Source organism: Dryobates pubescens, chromosome 12 (assembly GCF_014839835.1).
Source record: "Dryobates pubescens isolate bDryPub1 chromosome 12, bDryPub1.pri, whole genome shotgun sequence".
NCBI classification, from domain to species: Eukaryota; Metazoa; Chordata; class Aves; order Piciformes; family Picidae; genus Dryobates; species Dryobates pubescens.
The window spans coordinates 4,476,482-4,501,413 of record NC_071623.1 but is presented as its reverse complement, the minus strand read 5'-3'; the positions used below and the strand labels follow the sequence as shown (position 1 = coordinate 4,501,413).

General features: G+C 59.9%; 1 protein-coding gene across 1 annotated transcript in view; it reads left to right on the top strand.

Moving 5' to 3' along the window:
* ACE2 (angiotensin converting enzyme 2) overlaps nt 1-15,302 on the top strand; it is a 39,874-nt gene extending 24,572 nt beyond the window's left edge. The window contains exons 11-18 of the mRNA XM_054165934.1: nt 438-536; nt 1,890-2,012; nt 2,364-2,536; nt 4,583-4,641; nt 7,846-7,946; nt 9,741-9,857; nt 11,643-11,837; nt 15,182-15,302. Of these exons, the coding sequence (XP_054021909.1) occupies nt 438-536; nt 1,890-2,012; nt 2,364-2,536; nt 4,583-4,641; nt 7,846-7,946; nt 9,741-9,857; nt 11,643-11,837; nt 15,182-15,302 (988 nt within the window). The remainder of the gene's footprint in view (nt 1-437; nt 537-1,889; nt 2,013-2,363; nt 2,537-4,582; nt 4,642-7,845; nt 7,947-9,740; nt 9,858-11,642; nt 11,838-15,181) is intronic.
* The last annotated feature ends 9,630 nt before the right edge of the window (nt 15,303-24,932 follow it).

Below are 24,932 nucleotides of genomic sequence, written 5' to 3'. Positions count from 1 at the left end.
TCCAACAGGAGTAGTTAGACCTTATCCTTACTTTCCTCTTCACATCCAACCCTGTGATTTATTTACATCCTGCTGCCTTCTGTTCAAGACCCTTGGAAAACCTCCAAGGCACAGCCTAAAGCTGCCACAGTCTCCAGAGTGGGGAATGGGCCAGGCCATGAGGGGGTGTGTGTGAAGCTCAAGTCTTGTGGATGGGTTCATGTCACTGATTTCCCCCTGCTGGCATTCAGGTCCCTGCCTTGCACAATGATGCCCAAAGCAGCTTCTCCTCTGCGCCCTCCACCTGTGGAGCAGTGCTCCCTTGGACCGCTGCAGCTGGGAAGGGAGGGAGGGAGGGAGGGATGTGCCCATACATCTCACACAACACAGAGCAAGGGCAGCCAGGTGGTTTTTCCTCATCCTCTGTCAACAGCTCTGTGCTTTCCCTTCCTCCCCAGGAGGGACATAGTTGGTGTTGTTGAACCAGTCCCTCACGACGAGACCTACTGCGACCCCGCGGTGCTCTTCCACGTGGCCAACGATTACTCATTCATAAGGTAGTTCAGTGCTTAACTAATGACTGACATCTCCTGTGCAGAGCAGGCCCCTGCCACCTGAAACATCTGCTGCTGGGCACTCTCAGGGCACCACCTCCTTTTGGTTAAGCTGCTGGCTGAAGATCACTGAGGTTTCTCTCTGGACGCCAGTGGCTGCTCCGTAGCGACCTCAGAGCAGGGAGGAGGCTGCTGAGCTTCTGGCAGAGCAGAGGAGCTTTGTGCTGCCACTGAACCAGCAGCAGCAGCACATCTGTGTGAGCTGCTTGCCTCTTGGGGGGCAGTGTGTGCCCTGTCCCACTGCCCCCTGGGCCATGCACATGGAGCCCTGAGGCAGCTAACTGGATGTTCTCCTGCGTGCACCCAGCTCGTTTCAGAGGGCTCAGCCAGAGCCAAGAGTTGGGCCTTAAAACCTGGACCCACTCCTGGCTTGTGTGGCAGCAAACAGCCTTGGGAGCCTTCTGCTGCCTTTGACCTTGGCATTTGGCTGAGCCAGAGTTAGTGTGGCCTGTTTGAGTTGATGAACATAAGCAGCACCCAGCTAATTTTCAGCCCCCTGTAGTGAAGCAGTTTCCTTTGCAGAGCAAGCTTGGCTCTGTGCACCCTGTGGGAGAGAACAGCTCAGCATCCACTGTGAGACCTCAGCAGGCAGGAACATTTCCTCCCTTTTTAAACAACTCCTAACCAGTTACACTTCTCCTTGGGGCTTTTGGGGAGTGTAAAGAAAAGTCACCACCTGGACAAAAAACCCCAACAAACCCCAAGCCCCTTAAGTGACTCCATTTGGAATGCTTCCCTTTCCCTCTAGCACTTTGTGCTGCTCAGAGGCTTTCAGGGACCTAAGGCCCTCATTCCTGAAGGTGGTAAAACAGCTCTAGGAGCTCCTAGAGAGCTTCCCCATCTGAAACCCATCTCAGATCTGAGGCTTTAGACAAGCCATAGGTGTAGACCTGAGGAAGGGAGTGAGGGAGGAGAGCATCCCCCGGGGGTGTTTCATTATGTTGGTGCTTTTCACTCAGGCTGCCCAGGGAGGGGGTGGGGTCACCATTAAAATAACAAAGCTGTGGTGCTCTGGGCCACGGTTGAGTGGTGCTGGAGGTGTTGGGTAGAAGGTTGGGCTGGATGGCCTGAGAGGTCTTTTCCAAGCTCAATGGTTCTGTGATTCCAAGCACCAGCTGGCCTGGCTCAGTGCAGCGCAGCCTCCCAGGCGGGAGCAGGAGCTGCAGCTGGCACAGCAGAGCTCCCCCAGGCCAGTGGCTTGTGGCTGCCTGGTTAAACCCTGTGCCTTCCTTGATCCTTGAGGTCTCTTCCAACCTTGGTGATTCTGTGATCCCTCCTGCCCCCGCCCTGCTGCAGGTATTACACCCGGACCATCTACCAGTTCCAGTTTCAGGAGGCGCTGTGCAAGGCAGCGAACCACAGTGGCCCTCTTCACACCTGTGACATCACCAACTCCACTGCAGCTGGCCAGAAGCTGAGGTGAAAAAAACACCCCCAAATCTCCTATTTCTAATATAAAGCAGAGCCTAAGTCCTTTGGGAAAGCTTCTGCAGGCAGTGATGCTGCAGCAAGAGCGAACCCAGCGTGAAACTTCGGCTCGTACCTGCCCAGGGGGTTTTGGCAAGCTGGCTACACTTATAGCCATTAAACAGCAAAGATTTAGCTGCCTGCTAATGAGGAAAGGATTGATTTTTACTAATGGGAATGATGAGAGGAAGGAGGGAGTTGAGAAGCAGGCCTGGAAGCAATGCTCCAGTTGCAGCTTGTTTGGCCAGGGCTCTTGATGGAATACAGCAAGGACTTACACCAGCTCTCTTCCCCCCCTCACAGGCAGCTGCTTGAGCCAGGCAGATCCAAGCCCTGGACTCAGGCCCTGGAGAGTGTAACAGGAGAGAAACAGATGAATGCAACCCCCCTGCTCCACTACTTTGAGCCTTTGTACAAGTGGCTGCAAGAAGCCAACTCTGCCAGATACGTTGGCTGGAAGACAGATTGGACTCCATGTAGGTACACCTCGGGGGCCCCATAGCCCTCAGACAGCAAACTCCCTCCCTCTGGCAGCTGCTGGAGGCTTTTCCCTGGGGAAACACAGCTCTGGGAAGTACAGACTGAGCAGCAAGACTTGTACCTGAGCAGGCAGACTGGCTGCAGCATGGCCACAGCTGCAGCAGGCAGCACACGGGGGGCTGCTCACAGCCCCACTTGGTTTGATTTGCTTAGCAGTGGCAGCACTCACAGTGTGGGAGAGGAGAGAGGGAGCAGAGAGCTGCAGGAGAGCAGTGTGGCTGTGCTGCAGGTGCTGCAGGAGAGCAGTGTGGCTGTGCTGCAGGGCTGCAGGAGAGCAGTGTGGCTGTGCTGCAGGTGCTGCAGGAGAGCAGTGTGGCTGTGCTGCAGGTGCTGCAGGAGAGCAGTGTGGCTGTGCTGCAGGGGCTGCAGGAGAGCAGTGTGGCTGTGCTGCAGGGGCTGCAGGAGAGCAGTGTGGCTGTGCTGCAGGGGCTGCAGGAGAGCAGTGTGGCTATGCTGCAGGGCTGCAGGAGAGCAGTGTGGCTGTGCAGCAGGGGCTGCATGAGAGCAGTATGGCTGTGCTGCAGGGGCTGCATGAGAGCAGTGTGGCTGTGCTGCAGGGGCTGCAGGAGAGCAGTGTGGCTGTGCTGCAGGGGCTGCAGGAGAGCAGTGTGGCTGTGCTGCAGGGGCTGCATGAGAGCAGTATGGCTGTGCTGCAGGGGCTGCATGAGAGCAGTGTGGCTGTGCTGCAGGACTGCATGAGAGCAGTGTGGCTGTGCTGCAGGGGCTGCATGAGAGCAGTGTGGCTGTGCTGCAGGACTGCATGAGAGCAGTGTGGCTGTGCTGCAGGTGCTGCAGGAGAGCAGTGTGGCTGTGCTGCAGGACTGCATGAGAGCAGTGTGGCTGTGCTGCAGGGGCTGCATGAGAGCAGTGTGGCTGTGCTGCAGGGGCTGCAGGAGAGCAGTGTGGCTGTGCTGCAGGGGCTGCAGGAGAGCAGTGTGGCTGTGCTGCAGGGGCTGCAGGAGAGCAGTGTGGCTGTGCTGCAGGACTGCATGAGAGCAGTGTGGCTGTGCTGCAGGGGCTGCAGGAGAGCAGTGTGGCTGTGCTGCAGGGGCTGCAGGAGAGCAGTGTGGCTGTGCTGCAGGGGCTGCAGGAGTGCCCCTCAGGAGATGTCTGGGTGCCCCTCAGGAGATGGTGTCTGGGTGCCCCTCAGGAGATGGTGTATGTGTGCCCCTCAGGAGATATCTGTGTGCCCCTCAGGAGATGTCTGGGTGCCCCTGAGGAGATGTCTGGGTGCCCCTCAGGAGATGGTGTCTGGGTGCCCCTCAGGAGGTGTTTGGGTGCCCCTCAGGACATGTCTGAGTGCCCCTGAGGAGATGGTGTCTGGGTGCCCCTCAGGAGATGGTGTATGTGTGCCCCTCAGGAGATATCTGTGTGCCCCTCAGGAGATGTCTGGGTGCCCCTGAGGAGATGTCTGGGTGCCCCTCAGGAGGTGTCTGGGTGCCCCTCAGGAGGTGTCTGTGTGCCTCTCAGGAGATGGTGTCTGTGTGCCCCTCAGGAGGTGTCTGGGTGCCCCTCCGGAGGTGTCTGGGTGCCCCTCAGGAGATGGTGTCTGTGTGCCCCTCAGGAGGTGTCTGTGTGCCCCACAGGAGATGTCTGGGTGCCCCTGAGGAGATGTCTGTGTGCCCCTCAGGAGGTGGTGTCTGTGTGCCCCTCAGGAGATGTCTGGGTGCCCCTGAGGAGATGTCTGTGTGCCCCTCAGGAGGTGTCTGTGTGCCCCTCAGGAGGTGTCTGGGTGCCCCTCAGGAGGTGTCTGGGTGCCCCCCGGGGGATGCAGGGCTGTGCTGTGTCTGCTCCGCAGAGCCAGCCGCGGGTGGCTGCCAGCCTAGCCGTGGGTGCCCGCAGCAGAGCCGGCTGGAGGGGAAACAAGCTCAGTGCCACCGAGCTGGCCGGGGCCAGCTGAGGAAGCTGTGAGGGGCCTCCAGGCAGGGCCAGCCCTGCTGTCAGTGCAGCTCTGACCCCAGCCTTGTCTCTCCCGTGCCCAGATGCCGCCAACGCCATCAAGGTGCGCATCAGCCTGAGGTCGGCGCTGGGCGAGCAGGCGGTGAGTGAGCGCCTGGGGGGCTCTGCTCCAAGGGGCTGCTGCTGCTCCTCAGGACACGAGGCAGGGGCTGGCTGCTCTCTGGCGGCTCAGGGGAAGGGCTGCTGCATAAAGGAGTCACAGATCCAGAGCATGGTTCAGGTTGGAAGGTGCCTTGGACATCATCCAGTGCCAATCCCCTGCCATGGGCAGGGACGCCTCCCACCAGCCCAGCTTGCTCAGGGCCTCATCCAGCCTGGTGCTGAACAGCCTCAGCCTTCCTGGGCAACCTGTGCCAGAGTCTCCCCACCTTCACTGAAAGAATTTCTTCCTCCTCTCCAGTCTCAATCTGCCCTCCTCAAGCTTCAGTCCATTCCCTCTCATCCTATCGCTCCCAGCCCTTGGCAAAGGTCCCCTCCCGGCTCTCCTGTGCCCCTTCAGGTACTGGCAGGCAGCTCCAGAGTCTCCCTTCAGATGTCTGATGTGAGTTTGTCATCAGGACTCTCTCCACCATGAAGGGAGGGACTCTTCCATGCATGTTAAGGGCACCTTGGCCTGGTGGCTGGAGCTAGGCTGGGGAGGTGCCAGTCCATCTTCTCCTGCTGCAGGGCAGGCCTGGAGGGCTGGCACAGGGGGCACCTCTGCACTGGCAGGGGCTGCTTTGCTCCCAGCTGTGCTGATGTGCCTAAATAAGGCCTCCACACAACTACTTCTGCTTTCCCCTTGTGGTGGCTTCACCCAGAGCTCATTCTTAGAGCAGCCACTCATGTTTTGAACGTGGGGCTAAGGCAGAGGGGTTCAGTCCCACTCTCTGTTCCCAAATGCCCTCCATTTCACACCCAAACTCTCCTGTCCTCTGTGGATGTGCATTTGCCTGTTGGCTGTAATCCTCCCAGGTCCTGACCCAGCAGGCAGCCCTCCTGCCCCCCAGCCCTGATGCAGAGAGCTTTGGTGTTAGGACTGAGGGGAAGCTGTGGCTGCTTCTGCTCCAGACAAGGAGAATCACTTAGTATCACAGCATCAGTCAGGGCTGGAAGGGATCACAAGGATCATCTAGTTCCAACCCCCCTGCCATGGGCAGGGACACCCCACACTAGATCAGGCTGCCCAGAGCCTCAGCCAGCCTGGGCTTAAACACCTCCAGGGCTGGGGCCTCAACCACCTCCCTGGACAACCCATTCCAGGGCTTCACCACTCTCATGGGGAAGAACTTCCTCCTCACCTCCAGCCTGAATCTCCCCACCTCCAGCTTCATTCCATTCCCCCTAGTCCTATCACTCCCTGAGATCCTGAGCAGTCCCTCCCCAGCCTTCTTGGAGCCCCCTTCAGAGACTTCCAAGAGCTTTCCTGCCTTGTCCCAGCTGCAGCAGCAAAATGCATTGGCAGCAGCTGACAAACCTCATCCAAGCCCAAAGGTTTTAAACAGAGCATGGGCTCAGGCCAGGCTGAAAACCTGCTCCTTACTCTAGGCTGGACCTCTTGCTGCTAGCCTGGCAGAGGCAGCCTGGAAGCTGCAGTGCAGACCCACCCGTGGCTGCTGATCTCCACTCGCCCCTTGCAGGACATGAGTGATCTCCTGTCCCCAAGCAGGGGGATGAGCCCTGCACGCTGCAGCCTGCTGAGCTGCCCAGGACACAGCCCCAGGGGCTCCTTTCTCCCGGGGACTGCTGCCCTCATTGCAGCCCTCTCTGGCCGCAGCTTTCTTGCTGGGTGGAGCGAGGTGCGGCCCCAGGGGACGGCACTGCCGCGGGCAGGCTCCACATTACAGCACATTTATTAGCCATTAGGGTTAATGGTTAGCTTAATGCCCTTCTCATGCCTGCCTGGTGCCAGCAGAGGCTTTTGGTGTGCAACTGAGCAGCTCTGCAGCAACCTCCTGCAGATTGCTCCCTCCCAGTGGCTGGCTGGGTGGTAGGTTCCCAGCCTCTGGGGAGCAAGCCATGCATTTGCCTCTCAGAACTGCTCCACATCACCAGCTTGGGAGGAACCTGTTCCATTTGCCTGCTTCCTGCCCCCCCCCAGATGTCCCTGAGGCTGAGCTGCTGGGGACGTGGCTCTGCCTGCTGGCATGGCGGCAGTGGGCACTGCTGTGGGCACAAACTGGCACAGAGGAGAGGGAGGGGGAGCTTGGGGCAGGACTCTCAGCCCAGCCACACAGAGCAATGCCCTGGCTGCTTTGTGTGGCTCACAGTGCACAGAAACTGGGAGCCCTGTGGAGCTGGTTCAGAGGAGGCCACAAAGCTGAGTCCACAGAGATGCTCCCAGGGCTGGAGCAGCTGTGCTGGGTGCTGAGCAGCTCCCCAGGAGCCAGCAGTGCCCTCCTGCAGCCCAGCAGGCAGCTGTGTGCCAAGCTGCAGCCAGAGGAGTGTGGGCAGCAGGGCAGCAGAGGGGATTCTGCCCCTGGGCTCTGCTCTGCTCAGACCTCACCTCCAATCCTGCCTCCAGCTCTGGGGTCCCCAGCAGGAGAAGGACACAGAGCTGCTGGAGGGAGGCCAGAGGAGGCCCCAGAGATGCTCCCAGGGCTGGAGCAGCTCTGCTGTGAGCACAGGCTGAGGGAGCTGGGGCTGTGCAGCCTGCAGGAGAGAAGGCTCCAGGGGCAGCTCAGAGCTGCCTGCCAGGAGCTGAAGGCATCCTGCAGGAAGGCTGCAGAGAGACTTTGGCTGAGGGGGGCTGGAGCCAGGCCAAGGGGGAATGGTTTGGAGCTGAGGCAGAGCAGGGGCAGAGTGGAGCTGAGGCAGAAGTTGTTGAGGGTGAGGCTGGTGAGAGTGTGGCACAGGCTGCCCAGGGAGGCTGTGGCTGCCTCCTGCCTGGGGGTGCTGAAGGCCAGGCTGGCTGAGGCCTTGAGCAGCTGAGTGGAGCTGAGAGGTGTCCCTGGGCATGGTGGGGAGCTTGGGGGAGCTGAGCTCTGAGCTCCCTTCCAGCCTGAGGCACTGCAGGATGTGATGATCTCCAGCAGCCCATGTGAAGGTACCAGAATGCTGCAGGGGGGCTGCCTGCTTGGTTCCTGCCCAGCAGAGTGCCCAGCAGAGTGCCCAGCAGAGTGCCCAGCAGAGTGCCCAGCTTAGCAGAGCTCAGAGGTTTGAGCAGGTTCCTGCAGTGCTGCCATGGCCCACGGAGCCCACCCTGACCTGCCTGCCAAGCATCACATCTGCTGCCCCTCTTCAGGGCACTTCTCAGAGCCAGAGGATTTGCCATCCCTGCTGAGTGTCTCTTGTGGTGTTTCTGCAGTATGAATGGAATGGAAATGAGCTCTTCCTGTTCAAGTCAGCCATTGCCTATGCCATGAGGAAATACTTTGCAGAGGTGAAGCACCAGGAGGTTGACTTCCAGTAAGTGCCTTGCTTCATTGTGCCTGCTCAGTCTCAAGCTGTGCCAGGGGAGGTTTAGGCTGGAGGTGAGGAGAAAGTTCTTCCCAGAGAGAGTAATTGGGATGTGCTGCCCAGGGAGGTGGTGGAGTCCCCATCCCTGGAGGTGTTCAAGAGGGGATTGGATGTGGCATTTGGAGCCATGGTTTAGTTAGTCAGGAGGTGTTGGGTGACAGGTTGGACTTGGTGATCTCTGAGGTCTTTTCCAACCTCATTGAGTCTATGATTCTGGCTGGCCAGCAGCATGAACTGGGGGAATTCACTGTGCCTCCTGTGTCATGTTTGGGGCAGCAGCAAACCGTGCCAGGAGGCAGCTGGGTGCAGAAGGCAAGGTGCCAGCTTGGTGCCAGGCTGACTTTCCCCTGCCTTCAGGAGCCTGAGCTGAGGTGTAAGATGCTGAGGTTAGGTCCCTTCAGTGCTTGCAGAAGGCTTTGTCTCCCCTGGCTCCCCAGTGCTGGAAGTGAGCCTGGAGAACTGGTGCCTGCCCCCTGTGTGGGACCCCAGGGGAGGTGAATTTGGTTGGAAGGCCAAGGGCATCCTGGCCTGCATCAGGAAGAGTGTGGCCAGCAGGAGCAGGGAAGTCCTTGTGCCCTGTGCTCAGCACTGCTCAGGCCACCCCTTGAGTCCTGTGTCCAGTTCTGGGCCCCTCAGGTTAGGAAAGATGTTGAGCTGCTGGAAGGTGTCCAGAGAAGGGCAACAAAGCTGGGGAGGGCTCTGGAGCACAGCCCTGGGAGGAGAGGCTGAGGGAGCTGGGGTTGCTTAGCCTGCAGAAGAGGAGGCTCAGGGGAGACCTTCTTGCTCTCTCCAACTCCCTGAAGGGAGGTTGGAGCCAGGTGGGGGTTGGTCTCTTCTGCCAGGCACCCAGCAGCAGAACAAGAGGACACAGTCTCAAGCTGCACCAGGGGAGGTTTAGGCTGGATGCTAGGAAGAAATTCTTCCCAGCAAGAGAGATTGGCCATGGGAATGTGCTGCCCAGGGAGGTGGTGGAGTCCCCATCCCTGGAGGTGTTCAGGAAGAGCCTGGCTGAGGCACTTGGTGCCATGGTTGAGTTGATCAGATGGTGCTGGGTGATAGGTTGGACTGGATGATCTCCAAGGTCTTTTCCAACCTGGTCTAGTCTAATCTAGTCAAGTCTAGCCTAGTCTATTCTGGCAGTGCAGGGGTGTGATGCTGCACAGCCAGGGGTTGTGGGGCTGAGGAGAGAGCCCCTGTGGAGCACTGGAGCTCTGTGCAGCCTCCCTGGCCTGCTCTGTGCTCCCTTGCAAAGAGGAACTCTGTCACCTAGGCCTGGTTTGGGTAAGCAAAGCAACACTTCTGGTTAGGTATCCTCACAGGCTTGGGGAGCTCTCTCCCTGAGCTACCTGCTGGTACTTCCCTCTTACACCTGGGAGCTGCTCCCAGCACAGTATAAAGGGGAAGGACTTTTTGTTGTTTCACTTGGCTCCTTATCCTGCAGCTCCTTCAGGGCTCCTTATCCTGCAGCTCCTTCAGGAGACCTGCCCCTGGCACTCCCTCTTCTGCAGCTGTGCTTGGGAAAATGCCACCCAGGAGGGCCTTAGGTCCAGGGTAGCTAAAGCTGGGACTTGGCACACAGAAGCTCTGCCTGGAGAATTGATTTCATTCCCCAGCTGAGGACACCAGGAGGCACAGCCCAATCCCCTGGCAATGCTGAGCAAAGGCAACTCTTCACTTGCCCAGAGGTGAAGCCACCTGAAGAGCTCAGGAACCCAAAGCCATTCTCTTCTCTCTCTTGCCCAGGCTTGCAGACATCCATGTTGGGCAGGAGACACAGAGGATCTCCTTCTACCTTACTGTCAGCATGCCAGGGAACATCAGTGACATCGTGCCCAAAGCTGAGGTGGAAGATGCCATCAGGTAAGAGTCTGCTCCCTGAGAGCAACAGAGGGCTGGGGGGGAGAGCAGTGCTCAGGCAGCTCAGGCAGAAGGAGAAGCAGGAAGTCAGATCTGCACTCAGCATGGAAAGAGTGGGAGGGGAGGAACTCTTCAGGGGGCTTCTGAAGCTGCCATCACACACTGGGCTGCAGCACCCTGCCAGGAAGTATTATCATGGAATCATAGAGTGCCAGGGGCTGGAAGGCAGCTCCAGAGAGCAGCCAGGCCAAGCCCCCTGCCAGAGCAGGAGCCCCCAGGGCAGCTCCCACAGCAGCACATCCAGCTGGCTTTGCAATGCCTCCACAAAGGCACATTGCTGGCTCAGGGGCATCCTTCTGTGCACCAGGACACCCTGGTCCCTTGGCCCTGTGCTGCTCTCATTATTGCTCAAGCAGAGTCTCAGGGGGCAAAGCAAGGCACAGATAATACACCATGGACATCCCCAGCCTGATCAATATCTTGATTGATGATCTGGAGGAGGGGATGGAGTCCATCAGCAGTAAGTTTGCAGCTGACAGCAAGCTGGGGGCAGGAGTTGATCTGTTAGAGGGCAGGAGAGCTCTGCAGAGGGACCTTGCCAGGCTGGGCAGATGGGCAGAGGCCAAGGGCAGGAGATTGAACACATCCAAGTGCCAGGTTCTGCACATTGGTCACAGCAACCCCAGGCAGTGCTGCAGGCTGGGGTCAGAGTGGCTGAGAGCAGCCAGGCAGAGAGGGACCTGGGGGGACTGGGTGAGAGTAGGCTGAACATGAGCCAGCAGTGTGCCCAGGGGGCCAAGAAGGCCAAGGGCATCCTGGCCTGCATCAGGAAGAGTGTGGCCAGCAGGAGCAGGGAAGTCCTTGTGCCCTGTACTCAGCACTGCTGAGGCCACCCCTTGAGTCCTGTGTCCAGTTCTGGGCCCCTCAGGTTAGGAAAGATGTTGAGCTGCTGGAAGGTGTCCAGAGAAGGGCAACAAAGCTGGGGAGGGGTCTGGAGCACAGGCCTGGGAGGAGAGGCTGAGGGAGCTGGGGTTGCTTAGCCTGCAGAAGAGGAGGCTCAGGGGAGACCTTCTTGCTCTCTGCAACTCCCTGAAGGGAGGTTGGAGCCAGGTGGGGGTTGGTCTCTTCTGCCAGGCACCCAGCAGCAGAACAAGAGGACACAGTCTCAAGCTGTGCCAGGGGAGGTTCAGGCTGGAGGTGAGGAGAAAATTCCTCCCAGCCATAGAGATTGGCCATGGGGATGTGCTGCCCAGGGAGGTGGTGGAGTCCCCATCCCTGGAGGTGTTTAGGAAGAGCCTGGCTGAGGCCCTTGGTGCCATGGTTGAGTTGATCAGATGGTGCTGGGTGATAGGTTGGACTGGATGATCTCTGAGGTCTCTTCCAACCTGGTTAATTCTATTCTATTCTATTCTATTCTATTCTATTCTATTCTATTCTATTCTATTCTATTCTATCCTATCCTATTCTATTCCATTCCATCCTATCCTATTCTATCCCATTCCATTCTATTCCATTCCCTTCCATGCCATTCCCTTCCCAAAGCTGCCAGGGCACTGAGGGCAGTGAGCAGCACTGCCTTGTTTTGACAGCTGTCAGGAGAGCGCTCAGGAGCTCCTGCCGCGCCTGGGCATGTCCCCGGGACTGGCAGGGGCTGCTGCGGCTGTCCCTGCCCAGCCCAGGGCCGGGGGAGCAGCGCTGAGCGGGGCAGGGCAGCCTGGCACGCCGCGGCGGTACCCGGCCGCCGGCAGCCCCGGCCCCCAGGCTGCCTCACCCCTGCCCTCCCTGCAGGCTGTCTCGGGGCCGCATCAACGAAGCCTTCCGGCTGGACGACAACTCGCTGGAGTTTGAGGGCATCCCCCCGACCCTGGCCCCGCCGTACCAGCCGCCAGTCACCATCTGGCTGATTGTGTTCGGCGTGGTGATCGGCATGGTCGTCGTCGGGGTCGTCGTCCTGATCATCACCGGGCAGAGAGATCGCAGGAGGTGAGAGATCAGTGCTCCTGCTGCTGCCCCGTGGGGGGCATCCCCCGGGCTGGGCAGCAGGGGGCTGGGCAGCAGGGGGCTGGGCAGCAGGGGGCTGGGCAGCAGGGGGCTGGGCAGCAGGGGACGGGCAGCGGGGGGATGGGCAGCGGGGGGACGGGCAGCGGGGGGACGGGCAGCAGGGGATGGGCAGCGGGGGGATGGGCAGCGGGGGGATGGGCAGCGGGGGATGGGCAGCAGGGGGACGGGCAGCGGGGGGACGGGCAGCAGGGGGATGGGGTTCAGAGCCCTGGGCTGGGCTTCTGTGTCTCCCTCTCTCTAAGAACACTGCAGGTTTGCTGCAGTTCTGCTGATGCTCAGCACAGTTCCTCTCCCATCCACGTCCCCAGCCCAGCACAGTTCCTCTCCCATCCACGTCCCCAGCCCAGCACAGTTCCTCTCCCATCCACCTCCCCAGCCCAGCACAGCTCCTCTCCCATCCCTCTCCCCAGCCCAGCACAGCTCCTCTCCCATCCACCTCCCCAGCCCAGCACAGCTCCTCTCCCATCCACCTCCCCAGCCCAGCACAGCTCCTCTCCCATCCACCTCCCCAGCCCAGCACAGTTCCTCTCCCATCCACCTCCCCAGCCCAGCACAGCTCCTCTCCCATCCACCTCCCCAGCCCAGCAGAGCTCCTCTCCCATCCACCTCCCCAGCCCAGCACAGTTCCTCTCCCATCCACCTCCCCAGCCCAGCACAGCTCCTCTCCCATCCACCTCCCCAGCCCAGCACAGCTCCTCTCCCATCCCTCTCCCCAGCCCAGCACAGCTCCTCTCCCATCCACCTCCCCAGCCCAGCACAGTTCCTCTCCCATCCACCTCCCCAGCCCAGCACAGTTCCTCTCTCATCCACCTCCCCAGCCCAGCAGAGCTCCTCTCCCATCCACCTCCCCAGCCCAGCACAGCTCCTCTCCCATCCACCTCCCCAGCACAGCTCCTCTCCCATCCACCTCCCCAGCCCAGCACAGTTCCTCTCCCATCCCTCTCCCCAGCCCAGCACAGCTCCTCTCCCATCCACCTCCCCAGCCCAGCACAGCTCCTCTCCCATCCACCTCCCCAGCCCAGCACAGCTCCTCTCCCATCCACCTCCCCAGCCCAGCACAGCTCCTCTCCCATCCACCTCCCCAGCCCAGCACAGCTCCTCTCCCATCCACCTCCCCAGCCCAGCACAGCTCCTCTCCCATCCACCTCCCCAGCACAGCACAGTTCCTCTCCCATCCACCTCCCCAGCCCAGCACAGCTCCTCTCCCATCCACCTCCCCAGCCCAGCACAGTTCCTCTCCCATCCACCTCCCCAGCCCAGCACAGTTCCTCTCCCATCCACCTCCCCAGCCCAGCACAGCTCCTCTCCCATCCACTTCCCCAGCACAGTTCCTCTCCCATCCACCTCCCCAGCCCAGCACAGCTCCTCTCCCATCCACTTCCCCAGCACAGTTCCTCTCCCATCCACCTCCCCAGCCCAGCACAGCTCCTCTCCCATCCACCTCCCCAGCCCAGCACAGCTCCTCTCCCATCCACCTCCCCAGCCCAGCACAGCTCCTCTCCCATCCACCTCCCCAGCCCAGCACAGTTCCTCTCCCATCCACCTCCCCAGCCCAGCACAGTTCCTCTCCCATCCACCTCCCCAGCCCAGCACAGCTCCTCTCCCATCCACTTCCCCAGCACAGTTCCTCTCCCATCCACCTCCCCAGCCCAGCACAGCTCCTCTCCCATCCACTTCCCCAGCACAGTTCCTCTCCCATCCACCTCCCCAGCCCAGCACAGCTCCTCTCCCATCCACCTCCCCAGCCCAGCACAGCTCCTCTCCCATCCACCTCCCCAGCCCAGCACAGTTCCTCTCCCATCCACCTCCCCAGCCCAGCACAGCTCCTCTCCCATCCACCTCCCCAGCCCAGCACAATTCCTCTCCCATCCACCTCCCCAGCACAGTTCCTCTCCCATCCCTCTCCCCAGCCCAGCACAGTTCCTCTCTCATCCACCTCCCCAGCCCAGCACAGCTCCTCTCCCATCCCTCTCCCCAGCCCAGCACAGCTCCTCTCCCATCCCTCTCCCCAGCCCAGCACAGTTCCTCTCCCATCCACCTCCCCAGCCCAGCAGAGCTCCTCTCCCATCCACCTCCCCAGCCCAGCAGAGCTCCTCTCCCATCCACCTCCCCAGCCCAGCACAGCTCCTCTCCCATCCACCTCCCCAGCCCAGCACAGCTCCTCTCCCATCCACCTCCCCAGCCCAGCAGAGCTCCTCTCCCATCCACCTCCCCAGCCCAGCACAGTTCCTCTCCCATCCCTCTCCCCAGCCCAGCACAGTTCCTCTCCCATCCACCTCCCCAGCCCAGTTCCTCTCCCATCCACCTCCCCAGCCCAGCACAGCTCCTCTCCCATCCACCTCCCCAGCCCAGTTCCTCTCCCATCCCTCTCCCCAGCCCAGCACAGTTCCTCTCCCATCCACCTCCCCAGCCCAGCACAGTTCCTCTCCCATCCACCTCCCCAGCCCAGCACAGTTCCTCTCCCATCCACCTCCCCAGCCCAGCACAGTTCCTCTCCCATCCACCTCCCCAGCCCAGCACAGCTCCTCTCCCATCCACCTCCCCAGCCCAGCACAGTTCCTCTCCCATCCACCTCCCCAGCCCAGCACAGTTCCTCTCCCATCCACCTCCCCAGCCCAGCACAGTTCCTCTCCCATCCACCTCCCCAGCCCAGCACAGCTCCTCTCCCATCCACTTCCCCAGCACAGTTCCTCTCCCATCCACCTCCCCAGCCCAGCACAGTTCCTCATCCATCCACCTCCCCAGCCCAGCACAGTTCCTCTCCCATCCACCTCCCCAGCCCAGCACAGTTCCTCATCCATCCACCTCCCCAGCCCAGCACAGTTCCTCTCCCATCCAGCTCCCCAGCACAGTTCCTCTCCCATCCCTCTCCCCAGCCCAGCACAGTTCCTCTCTCATCCACCTCCCCAGCCCAGCACAGCTCCTCTCCCATCCCTCTCCCCAGCCCAGCACAGTTCCTCTCCCATCCACCTCCCCAGCACAGCTCCTCTCCCATCCACCTCCCCAGCCCAGCACAGTTCCTCTCCCATCCCTCTCCCCAGCCCAGCACAGTTCCTCTCTCATCCACCTCCCCAGCCCAGCAGAGCTCCTCTCCCATCCACCTCCCCAGCCCAGCACAGCTCCTCTCCCATCCACCTCCCCAGCCCAGCACAGCTCCTCTCCCATCCACCTCCCCAGCCCAGCATCATTTACAGCCAGGGGGGTGGGCAGCTGGGAGGGCTGGAGCAGAGCAGCAGCCTCTCATGTGAGCTCAATCTGCCTTCCAGGAGAGCAAGAGAGAGCAGGAGTGAGGCAGGAGCAGGCCGTGGGGAGGTGAACCCTTACGAGGACGTGGGGCAGACCAACCCAGGCTTTCAGACTGCTGATGAGACACAGACTGCATTCTAGAAGGCTTGGCCCCACTGCAGGCCTCTGGGCTTTGTTTGCCTGCAACTTTCAAGCAGCCAAGCCCTGTGGATGCCAGCAAGCACAGTGCCACCTGCCTGACCCTTCAGCTGCTGGCTCAGGGGTGGCAGCAACTCAAGCTGCTGCTTGTGTGCTCAGTAGGGAGCCTGCAAGGAAGAGCTCTGTGTGCTGTGGCATCCCTGTGGGTGCTGTGCATCACCTTGCCCCCTGCTTGTGCTGCTTCCCAGCAGTGTGCTGCACTGACCTCTCCTGCTCCCTCCCTAATGAGATGCCAAAGCTTGGAAGCACACAGCTGTGTCCAGCTCAAGACAGACATAAGAACCATCCACATGCTCCTGACACCCACAGGGAGCATCTTGATCTTTGCCAGATGGGAGACCTCACAACTGCATCTAACAGAGAGTGTGGGGGGGGGGGGGGAACACAAGCAGCTGACCACCAGCCGGACCTTAGTGATGAGGAACTCCATCTCACATGAAGCAGCTGCAATTCCTGCACCTTCAGCACATCTGTGCCCCTGGGAAGTGGAGTCTGGGTTGAAGACTAAGCAGCCCTGCAGCTCTGGGAGGGAGATGCAACAGAAGTTATTCCTCTAACTGTGTGCTTGAGAAGGGCTGCAGAGAGCCAGGCTCTCCCCCCTCCCCCAAATAAAAGCAGTGCAAGGAGCCCTAGGAGGTCTCTGTGTCACAGTGGCATCTGCATCTAGGACACACTGCCTGAACAGCAGAGGGCAAAGCCTTCCCCACCCAGCTGCCTCAGCCCTGGCCTCAGCTGCCACACATGCTGAGTGCTCACTGAGGCTTCAGAGCTCCAGGCTGCACCTGAGAAACAGAGGCTGTGCACAAGCAGGGCAGAGGGAGGCTGTGCACAAGCAGGGCAGGGGGAGGCTGTGCACAAGCAGGGCAGGGGGAGGCTGTGCACAAGCAGGGCAGGGGGAGGCTGTGCACAAGCAGGGCAGAGGGAGGCTGTGCACAAGCAGGGCAGGGGGAAGCTGTGCACAAGCAGGGCAGGGGGAGGCTGTGCACAAGCAGGGCAGTGCAGTGCTGGAACAGGTTGCTTCTTCCATATTCTGGCTGTGAGATCTTCACCTTTAGAAGCCCAGGGAACTGCTTGAGACAGTCCAGCACAGAGCCACCAAGCTGCCTCCATCCCCCTGCCCTCCCTAGCTCCTTGCTCCTGCCCTCCCCAGCTCCATCCTCCTGCCTTCCCCAGCTCCTTCCTCCTGCCCTCCCCAGCTCCATCCTCCTGCCCTCCCCAGCTTCTTCCTCCTGCCTTCCCCAGCTCCATGCTCTTGCCCTCCCCAGCTCCATCCTCCTGCCTTCCCCAGCTCCTTCCTCCTGCCCTCCCCAGCTCCATCCTCCTGCCCTCCCCAGCTTCTTCCTCCTGCCTTCCCCAGCTCCATGCTCTTGCCCTCCCCAGCTCCTTCCTCCTGCCCTCCCCAGCTCCTTCCTCCTGCCCTCCCCAGCTCCTTCCTCCTGCCCTCCCCAGCTCCTTCCTCCTGCCCTCCCCAGCTCCTTCCTCCTGCCCTCCCCAGCTCCTTCCTCCTGCCCTCCCCAGCTCCATCCTCCTGCCCTCCCCAGCTCCTTCCTCCTGCCCTCCCCAGCTCCATGCCCTTGCCCTCCCCAGCTCCTTCCTCCTGCCCTCCCCAGCTCCATGCTCTTGCCCTCCCCAGCTCCTTCCTCCTGCCCTCCCCAGCTCCATCCTCCTGCCCTCCCCAGCTCCTTCCTCCTCCCCTCCCCAGCTCCTTCCTCCTCCCCTCCCCAGCTCCTTCCTCCTGCCCTCCCCAGCTCCATGCTCTTGCCCTCCCCAGCTCCATGCTCTTGCCCTCCCCAGCTCCATGCTCTTGCCCTCCCCAGCACCTTCCTCCTGCCCTCCCCAGCTCCATCCTGCTGCCCTCCCCAGCTCCTTCCTCATGCACTGTCCAGAGGCCTTGTGCATTCTAAGATCCCATCTGGGGAAGAGGTCTCCCTGCCACACTCAGGTGCTGTACATAGTGCAGCAGCCTGGGGGATGTTGTGTGGCCAAACTGTGCCTGAATTCCTGAGCACACCTCCACTGCACTCCCCTGCCTCTGGCCCGTTTCTGGTCTTCCCGTGGCGCTGCACTCCTGACTCGCTCTGTGCACCGTCACTTCGGTTGCTGCTTTCCAGCCCCCTGTAGCGCTCCAGGCAGCTGAAGAGCATCAGCAGCCTCTAGCTGCACAGCGAGGCACAGGCAGCAGGCCCAGCAGCTTTCCATGCTGGGTGCTGAAGGACAGGTAGGGGCTGCTGCTGGGGCAGCCGCTCAGGCTGGGCACTGGGGGCATTGCCAGCACAGCAGCAGCAAATCCAGGGCTGAGCTTGTTGCTTACAGGCTGGTTTCTGCAGGAGGTACCACAGACAGGTCCCTCTTGAGCTGAGGGGCTCAGAACCAACACTCTATTCATAGAAGCATAGAATCATAGAATCAATAAGGTTAGAAGAGACCTCAGAGATCATCAAGTCCAAGCTGTCACCCAACACCTCAGGACTAACTAAACCATGGCACCAAGTGCCACATCCAATCCTCTCTTGAACACCTCCAGGGATGGGGACTCCACCACCTCCCTGGGCAGCACATCCCAATGACCAAGTTCTTTGTGAATAACTTTCTCCTCACCTCCAGCCTAAGCCTCTGCTGGCACAGCTTGAGACTGTGTCCTCTTGTTCTGGGGCTGGGTGCCTGGCAGAAGAGCCCAACCCCCACCTGGCTCCAACCTCCCTTCAGGGAGTTGCAGAGAGCAAGAAGGTCTCCCCTGAGCCTCCTCTTCTGCAGGCTAAGCAACCCCAGCTCCCTCAGCCTCTCCTCCCAGGGCTGTGCTCCAGACCCCTCCCCAGCTTTGTTGCCCTTCTCTGGACACCTTCCAGCAGCTCAACATCTTTCCTAACCTGAGGAGCCCAGAACTGGACACAGGACTCAAGGGGTGGCTTCAGCAGTGCTGAGCACAGGGCACAAGGACTTCCCTGCTCCTGCTGGCCACACTCTTCCTGATGCAAGCCAGGATGCCCTTGGCCTTCTTGGCCCCCTGTGCACACTGCTGGCTCATGTTCAGCCAGCTGTCATCAGCACCCCCAGGTCCTTCTCTGCCTGGCTGCTCTCAGCCACTCTGACCCCAGCCTGTAGCACTGCCTGGGGTTGCTGTGGCCACCTGGGTGCAGGTGAAGCTGCTCTTCCCTTTGCTTCCTCAGCAGCAGTGTGGAAAGCAGCCCCTGTGCTCCATGCTGGGAGTGGTAATAAGCTTCCATGGAAGTGTTCTCCATAGAGCTGTGTGTGAAGGGCTGGCTCCAGCAGCCTGCAGCTCCCAAAGCTAAGCTGTGCTGTCCCTTGCTGCCTGGCTGCTCTCCAGCCACATGTGGCCTCATCAGGGCAGAGCAGAGTGGGGAGGAGAACCTCTCTCAACCCAGAAAGATAGGTCTGGTACATCACTTGGACAGACCTGGATCCCCTTTAGCCCTCTGCAGGACTCTGCACAGAGATTCAAAGGTGTGGCAGTGCTCCTTCCATGCTGAAATCAGCCTCCTGCCTGGGGGTGAGGCCTTGAGCAGCTGAGTGGAGCTGAGAGGTGTCCCTGGGCATGGTGGGGAGGGTGGAGCAGCTGAGCTCTGAGGTCCCTTGCAGCCTGAGCCATGCTAGGGGGCTGTGATGGAAGGGAGTGGCAAAACCATAATGGTTTAAGTGGCTCCAGGGCTTGCAGCTGGTGGTTTCTGCAGGAATGTCTGAGGCAAGCAGACAAAGCACCTCTGGTTCTGTCCCTTGCAGAAAGCCTTATGCTTACTGCTCAGGAAGGTGTTCAGAAGGAATCCTCCTGCAGCAGTCCTGCCTGATCCCTGCTCAGGTGGTGAGGAAAACACTGCAGCAGTGCAGGGCTGCGTGTTGGCCCCGGAGATGTTCAAGGCTGGGCAGGGCTCTGGGCAGCCTGATCTAGAGGAGGATGTCCCTGCTGAGTGCAGGGGGGTTGGACTGGAGGAGCTTTGGAGCTCTCTTCCAACCCAGACTGTTCTCTGATTCTATGGTCCTATGATTCTGTGACTTTGATTCTCTGATGCTGTGATTCTGTGACTCTGATTCTGTGACTCTGATTCTGTGCTTCTATGGTTCAATGATTCTATGCCTCTGTGGTTTGTGGTTCTCTGGCTGAGTCACCAGCATTCAGAGAGCACTTCCTCAAGGAAGGTCTTGCTACCCCACCTTCATTCCTGCACAGTGAGCAGCTCCCAGTTCAGCTCTCCTGCACGACTGCATCTTGCGTCTGCTCTCCTGAAGGTGGCAAAGGGATCCCATCAGAGAGGCACTTCTGAGGGTGCTCCTGGTTGAAGCATTCCCTGCTCTTGCTCCCCACTTAGGAAAAGACAGAAGCCATTTGGTTTAGCAGGCTGCATTCCAAGGAGGTACTTTGTTCCCTGGTCATGGGAATGGGTCTTCCTCAGGGACTGCCTTCCTCCTGTGGAAGAGAGGAGCAGCTGCTTGGCAGTTCCACTTGCTGTGCTGAAGGGTGCCAGTGGCTGATGGGTGCCAGCAGAGCACCCAAGGGCAAGTGCAGAATGTCAGTAGGCTGAGCACCATGCCAGCTTCAACAAGGAAGCTGAGCTGAGTGGGTGTGGGCAGCTGAGCCACCCCCTAGAGCAGAGGGCAAGGGGGCACCACGCACCTAAGCTACGGGGGCAGCAGGCAGTGAGGGGTGGGCTGTGTGCTGTGTCCCCCAGCTCAGTAGCCAGGGGGAATAAATGGGGCCTTGGGGTATGGATGGACACAGACAGGAAGAGCTTCGTTGGCAGGGACCTCAGCAGAGCCAGGAGAGCACTGAGGGTGGAGCAGGTAAGTCCTGGGGGGTGCTGCTGCTGTACCCAGGAGGAGCAGAGCTTCACAAGGTCTCATTGTGCTGTCTGTGACTCGCAGATCCCTACCCCATCAACGCTGCAGGGCTCTCAGTTTCCCGAGGCAAGGAACAAGCTGTCCCTGCCCCCCCCCCCTTCCCTTGGCACCTCTGCTCCTTCATTCATCTCACAGCTCTGTGCTGAGGCTCTGCAAGCAGAGCTGCCTGCCCTGGCACAGCCAGCAGCAGCCTAGGGAGGGCATTTCAAAGCAGGTCTCATCTGGCTGATTTATCACTGGCTCTGAGCTGCCAGGGCTGTGTGCTGCTGGCTTCCTCCAGAGCACTGTGCCAAGCCTCTGGGTTACACAATGCAGGCACTTTGCCTTCAGCCAGGCTTGATTTATTTCTTGGGCTTCTACAAGTGGTGAACTTCATCAGTGCATGAGGAGCAGACCAAGCAGCTTCATTCTGTTGCAGACCAGGCTGGGCTCAGACATTCTTCCCTTCCACATCTCTATCACATCCACACAATCAAGCTCAGCTAGCATCCATCATGAGGCAGGCAAGGAGCCTTTATCTCTTCCAGACAGCTCCTGTTTGTGGCGCTGCCCTTGTCTCCTGTGTGCTCCCAAAGCTGTTTGGCAGTTAATAACTTGGGCAGAGATGCTCTTTTCTGCCCCAGCTGGCTGTTCATGACAAATCCCTGACTGGGGGCTGCTGAAGGGGATTCCTCCAGCTGTAAACCTCAAAGGCAATAATTAAACCCTCTGCAGGCTGAGGGTGCTCTGGTTCTGAGGAAAGGCATTGCCAAAGCTGGGGAGAGACTGGAGTGATTTGTGCCTCAGCAGCTCCTGCTGCTCTCCTGCTAGCACACAATCATGGGATGGGTTGGGCTGGAAGGGAGCTCCAGAGGGCATCCAGTCCAAGCCCCTGCACTCAGCAGGGACATCCTCCACCAGAGCAGGTTGCTCACAGCCTTCTCCAGCCTCACCTTCAACAGCTCCAGCCATGGAGCCTCAGCTCCCTCCTTGGGCAACCTGTGGCAGTGTAGCAGCAGCCTCCTGGGGCAGAACTTGTTCCTCACAGCCAATCTCACAGAATCAGCCAGGTTGGAAAAGACCTCAGAGATCATCAAGTCCAACCTATGACTTAATACCTAATACCTCCTGACAACTAAACCATGGCTCCAAGTGCCACATCCAAGCCTTTTCTGGACACCTCCAGGGTTGCCCAGGAATGGGTCCTGTGGCAGAGCTGCAGCCGTACTGCAGGGCTGGAGGCATGCCTGGTGCATGGAGATGTGCATGCACTCACTGGGCTGCACTGCTGCTCTGACCCCCACAAACCATTTCCCCTTGCAGAGGCAGGTGCCAGGCACCAGCAGAGCTGGAAGTGCCTCTGGCAAGAAGCTGCTGCTGCTATCAAAGCACAGGAGAGGTCCCCACTGGCTCCCAGGCAGGCACCTCTGTGCTCACTGCTCCTTGTGAGGGCATCACTCCTCAGGAGCCAGCTCCTCTGTGGGAGGCTGGAGATGGGATGCTGAGTGGCTGCCTCCTGCCTGGGGGTGCTGAAGGCCAGGCTGGATGAGGCCTTGAGCAGCTGAGTGGAGCTGAGAGGTGTCCCTGGGCATGGTGGGGAGCTTGGGGGAGCTGAGCTCTGAGCTCCCTTCCAGCCTGAGCCATTCTCCTTTCAAAGCCATGCAGCCGTCCTGGCAAAGCAGAGCCTGCTCTCTGCACAAGGGAACCACCTGGAGCTCATTACAGCAGCAAAGAGAACAACAATAGAAGGAGAAACCTCTTCCATAGAGAGAGCAGAACAGCAGGGCTGGTGCTGATGGCTGTGCTCCCTCAGCTGGAACTTTCCCCTTGCTGTCTCCCAGCTGAACCCAAAGCATGTCCAATGGAGCAGTGAGGTGTGGCAAAGATCAGAGTGAAGATGCTCTGGCACTGCTCAGATGTGCATCTTTAAGCAGTTAGAGGGATTTGTTTTCTTAGCCTTGCCAAGGGTGCAGGAGAAAAAGCCAAGCAGGATGAGTGCCATCAGATTTCTACGAGTTCAGCCTGGGTTCAGGTTATCTTACCCCAGATGTGAAGGAAGTGAGTCAGGTCCTTGGCCCCCTGTGCTCTGGAGCTGCCAAGGGAAGTGTGCTGAGCAGCTCCCTGCCCTGTGCCCCTGTTGCCCACAAAGAGCCCAGCAGGAGCAGAATGTGCATGGTGCTTGTCACAGGATCATCAGGGCTGGAAGGGACCTCAAGCAGCAGCCAGTCCCAACCCCCCTGCCATGGCCAGGGACACCTCACACTGCAGCAGGTTGCTCACAGCCACAGCCAGCCTGGCTGCAAACACCTCCAGGCAGGAGGCTTCCACCACCTCCCTGGGCAACCCCTGCCAGGCTCTCACCACCCTCATGGGCAACAACTTCTTCCTCACATCCAGGCTCAATCTCCCCACTTCTAGTTTTGCTCCATCCTCCCCAGTCCTATCCCTCCCTGACACCCTCAAAAGTCCCTCCCCAGCTTGCTTGGAGCCCCCTGCAGACCCTGGAAGGCCACAAGAAGGTCTTGGTCTGTCCACTGGATCCTCCCCACACCCTGAGTGTAGCAACTACCTCACAGGCAAAGGAAAGACAGCTTCTCTTTTTCTTGACAGGATCTTGCTTTGCTTCCTTACTTTGGGAAGCTTCCAACCCACCCTGGCTCTGGTGCACAAAGGTCCCTACGTGGGGGCTCAGCCTTCTTTGTGAGCCACACCAGGTGTAGCCTGCAGTGGCTTTGCTCTGGGCTCTCAGTGGTCACAGCATCTGCACAGTGAGAGCAGTGAGACACTGGCACAGGCTGCCCAGGGATGAGGTTGAGCCTCCATCCCTGCAGACATTCACCAGCAGCCTGGATGTGACCCTGGCAGCCTGCTCTGGTTGGAGTTGTCCCTGCTGCCTGCAGGGGGGTTGGACAAGGTGAGTTTTGAGGGTCCCATCTGTGGGACCCAGTGCCATCTGTGGATGGGTTCCTGACCCTGATGCAGTGGCAGCTTCATGCTTGAGTGGGACCTGCACAAAGATGCACAGTGACAGGAAAGGTGTCACAGGCAAGGAGCCACAAGCAAGGTGCCTTGGGAAGTTCTGCCTGGATAGTCAAGACTCAGTTGGACACACCCAGGGCCATCCTTTCCCACACTGGCTTTAGAAGCAGCTGGACATGAGCCAGCAGAGTGCCCAGGGGGCCAAGAAAGCCAAAGGCAGCCTGGCTGGGATCAGCAATGCTGTATCCAGCAGGAGCAGGGAGGGGATTGTCCCCTGGGACTCAGCTCTGGAGAGGCCACACCTGGAGTGCTGTGCCCAGTTTTGGGCACCTCAGCACAAGAGAGTTGTGGAGGTGCTGGAGCCAGGGCAGAGCAGGGCAAGGAAGCTGTGGAGGGCCTGGAGAAGAAATCTGATGGAGAGAGACTGAAGGAGCTGGGGATGGTCAGTGTGAAACAGAGGAGGCTGAGGGGAGAGAGACCTCCTGGCTGTCTGCAGCTACCTGAAGGGAGGCTGTAGCCAGGTGGGGGTTGGTCTCTTCTCCCAGGCACCCAGCCCCAGAACAAGAGGACACAGTCTCAAGCTGTGCCAGGGGAGGTTTAGGCTGGAGGTGAGCAGAAAGTTCTTCACAGAAAGAGTAATTTGCCATTGGGTTGTGCAGCCCAGGAGTCCCCATCCCTGGAGGTGTTCAAGAGGGGATTGGATGTGGCACTTGGAGCCACATGAGGTGTTGGGTGACAGCTTGGACTTGGTGATCTTTGAGGTCTTTTCCAACCTTCTTGATTCTATGATTCTAACTACTTGAAAGGAGGCTGTGGAGAGGCTGCTGCTGGTCTCTTCTCACAGGTCATTAGTGCCAGAACAAGAGGGAATGGCCTCAAGCTGTGGCTGGGTAGGGTTAGGCTGGGCAGTAGGGACCATTTCTCCCAGCAAGAGTGGTCAGGGACTGGAATGTGCTGCCCAGGGAGGTGGGGGAGTCCCCAAGCCTGGCTGTGTTTCAAGGCGGTTTGGATGTGGTGCTTGGGGCTGTGGTTTAGGGGTGACCCTTGCAGAGCAGGGCTCTGGGTTGGGCTTGGTGCCCCTGAGGCTCTGCTCCAACCTGAATGTTTCCGTGGCTCTGGGAGGTGCCCTTGCAGGAGCGGAGCGCTGCGGCGCGGAGCTCGCAGCAGTTTGCACTTCCGCGGGGAGCCAGCAGGGGGCGCGGTCCGGCCGCGGTGGCCGCGCAGCGGTGAGCCCGCAGCGGGCTGCCTGCTGGCACCGGCAGCTGCAGCCTGGCACCGGCAGCTGCAGCCTGGCACCGGCAGCTGCAGCCTGGCACCCGGAGCTGCAGCCTGGCACCGGCAGCTGCAGCCTGGCACCCGGAGCTGCAGCCTGGCACCGGCAGCTGCAGCCTGGCACCCGGAGCTGCAGCCTGGTACCGGCAGCTGCAGCCTGGCACCGGCAGCTGCAGCCTGGCACCCGGAGCTGCAGCCTGGCACCGGCAGCTGCAGCCTGGCACCCGGAGCTGCAGCCTGGCATGGGGAGATGCAGTGGAGTGCCTGCAGCACGCTTGGGGTAGTGTGTGAGTGCTGGGCTTGAGGGGCAACAGCACTGCAGTGCTGTGCATACAGGGCACAGACAGAGCTGAACATGAGCCAGCAATGGGCACTGGCAGCCCAGAGGCCAGTGAAAGTGTGGCCAGAGGTGGGGAGAGGGCATCCTGCCCCTCTGCTCTGGGGAGACCTCACCTGCAGGGCTGGGTCCAGATCTGGGGTCTTCAACACAAG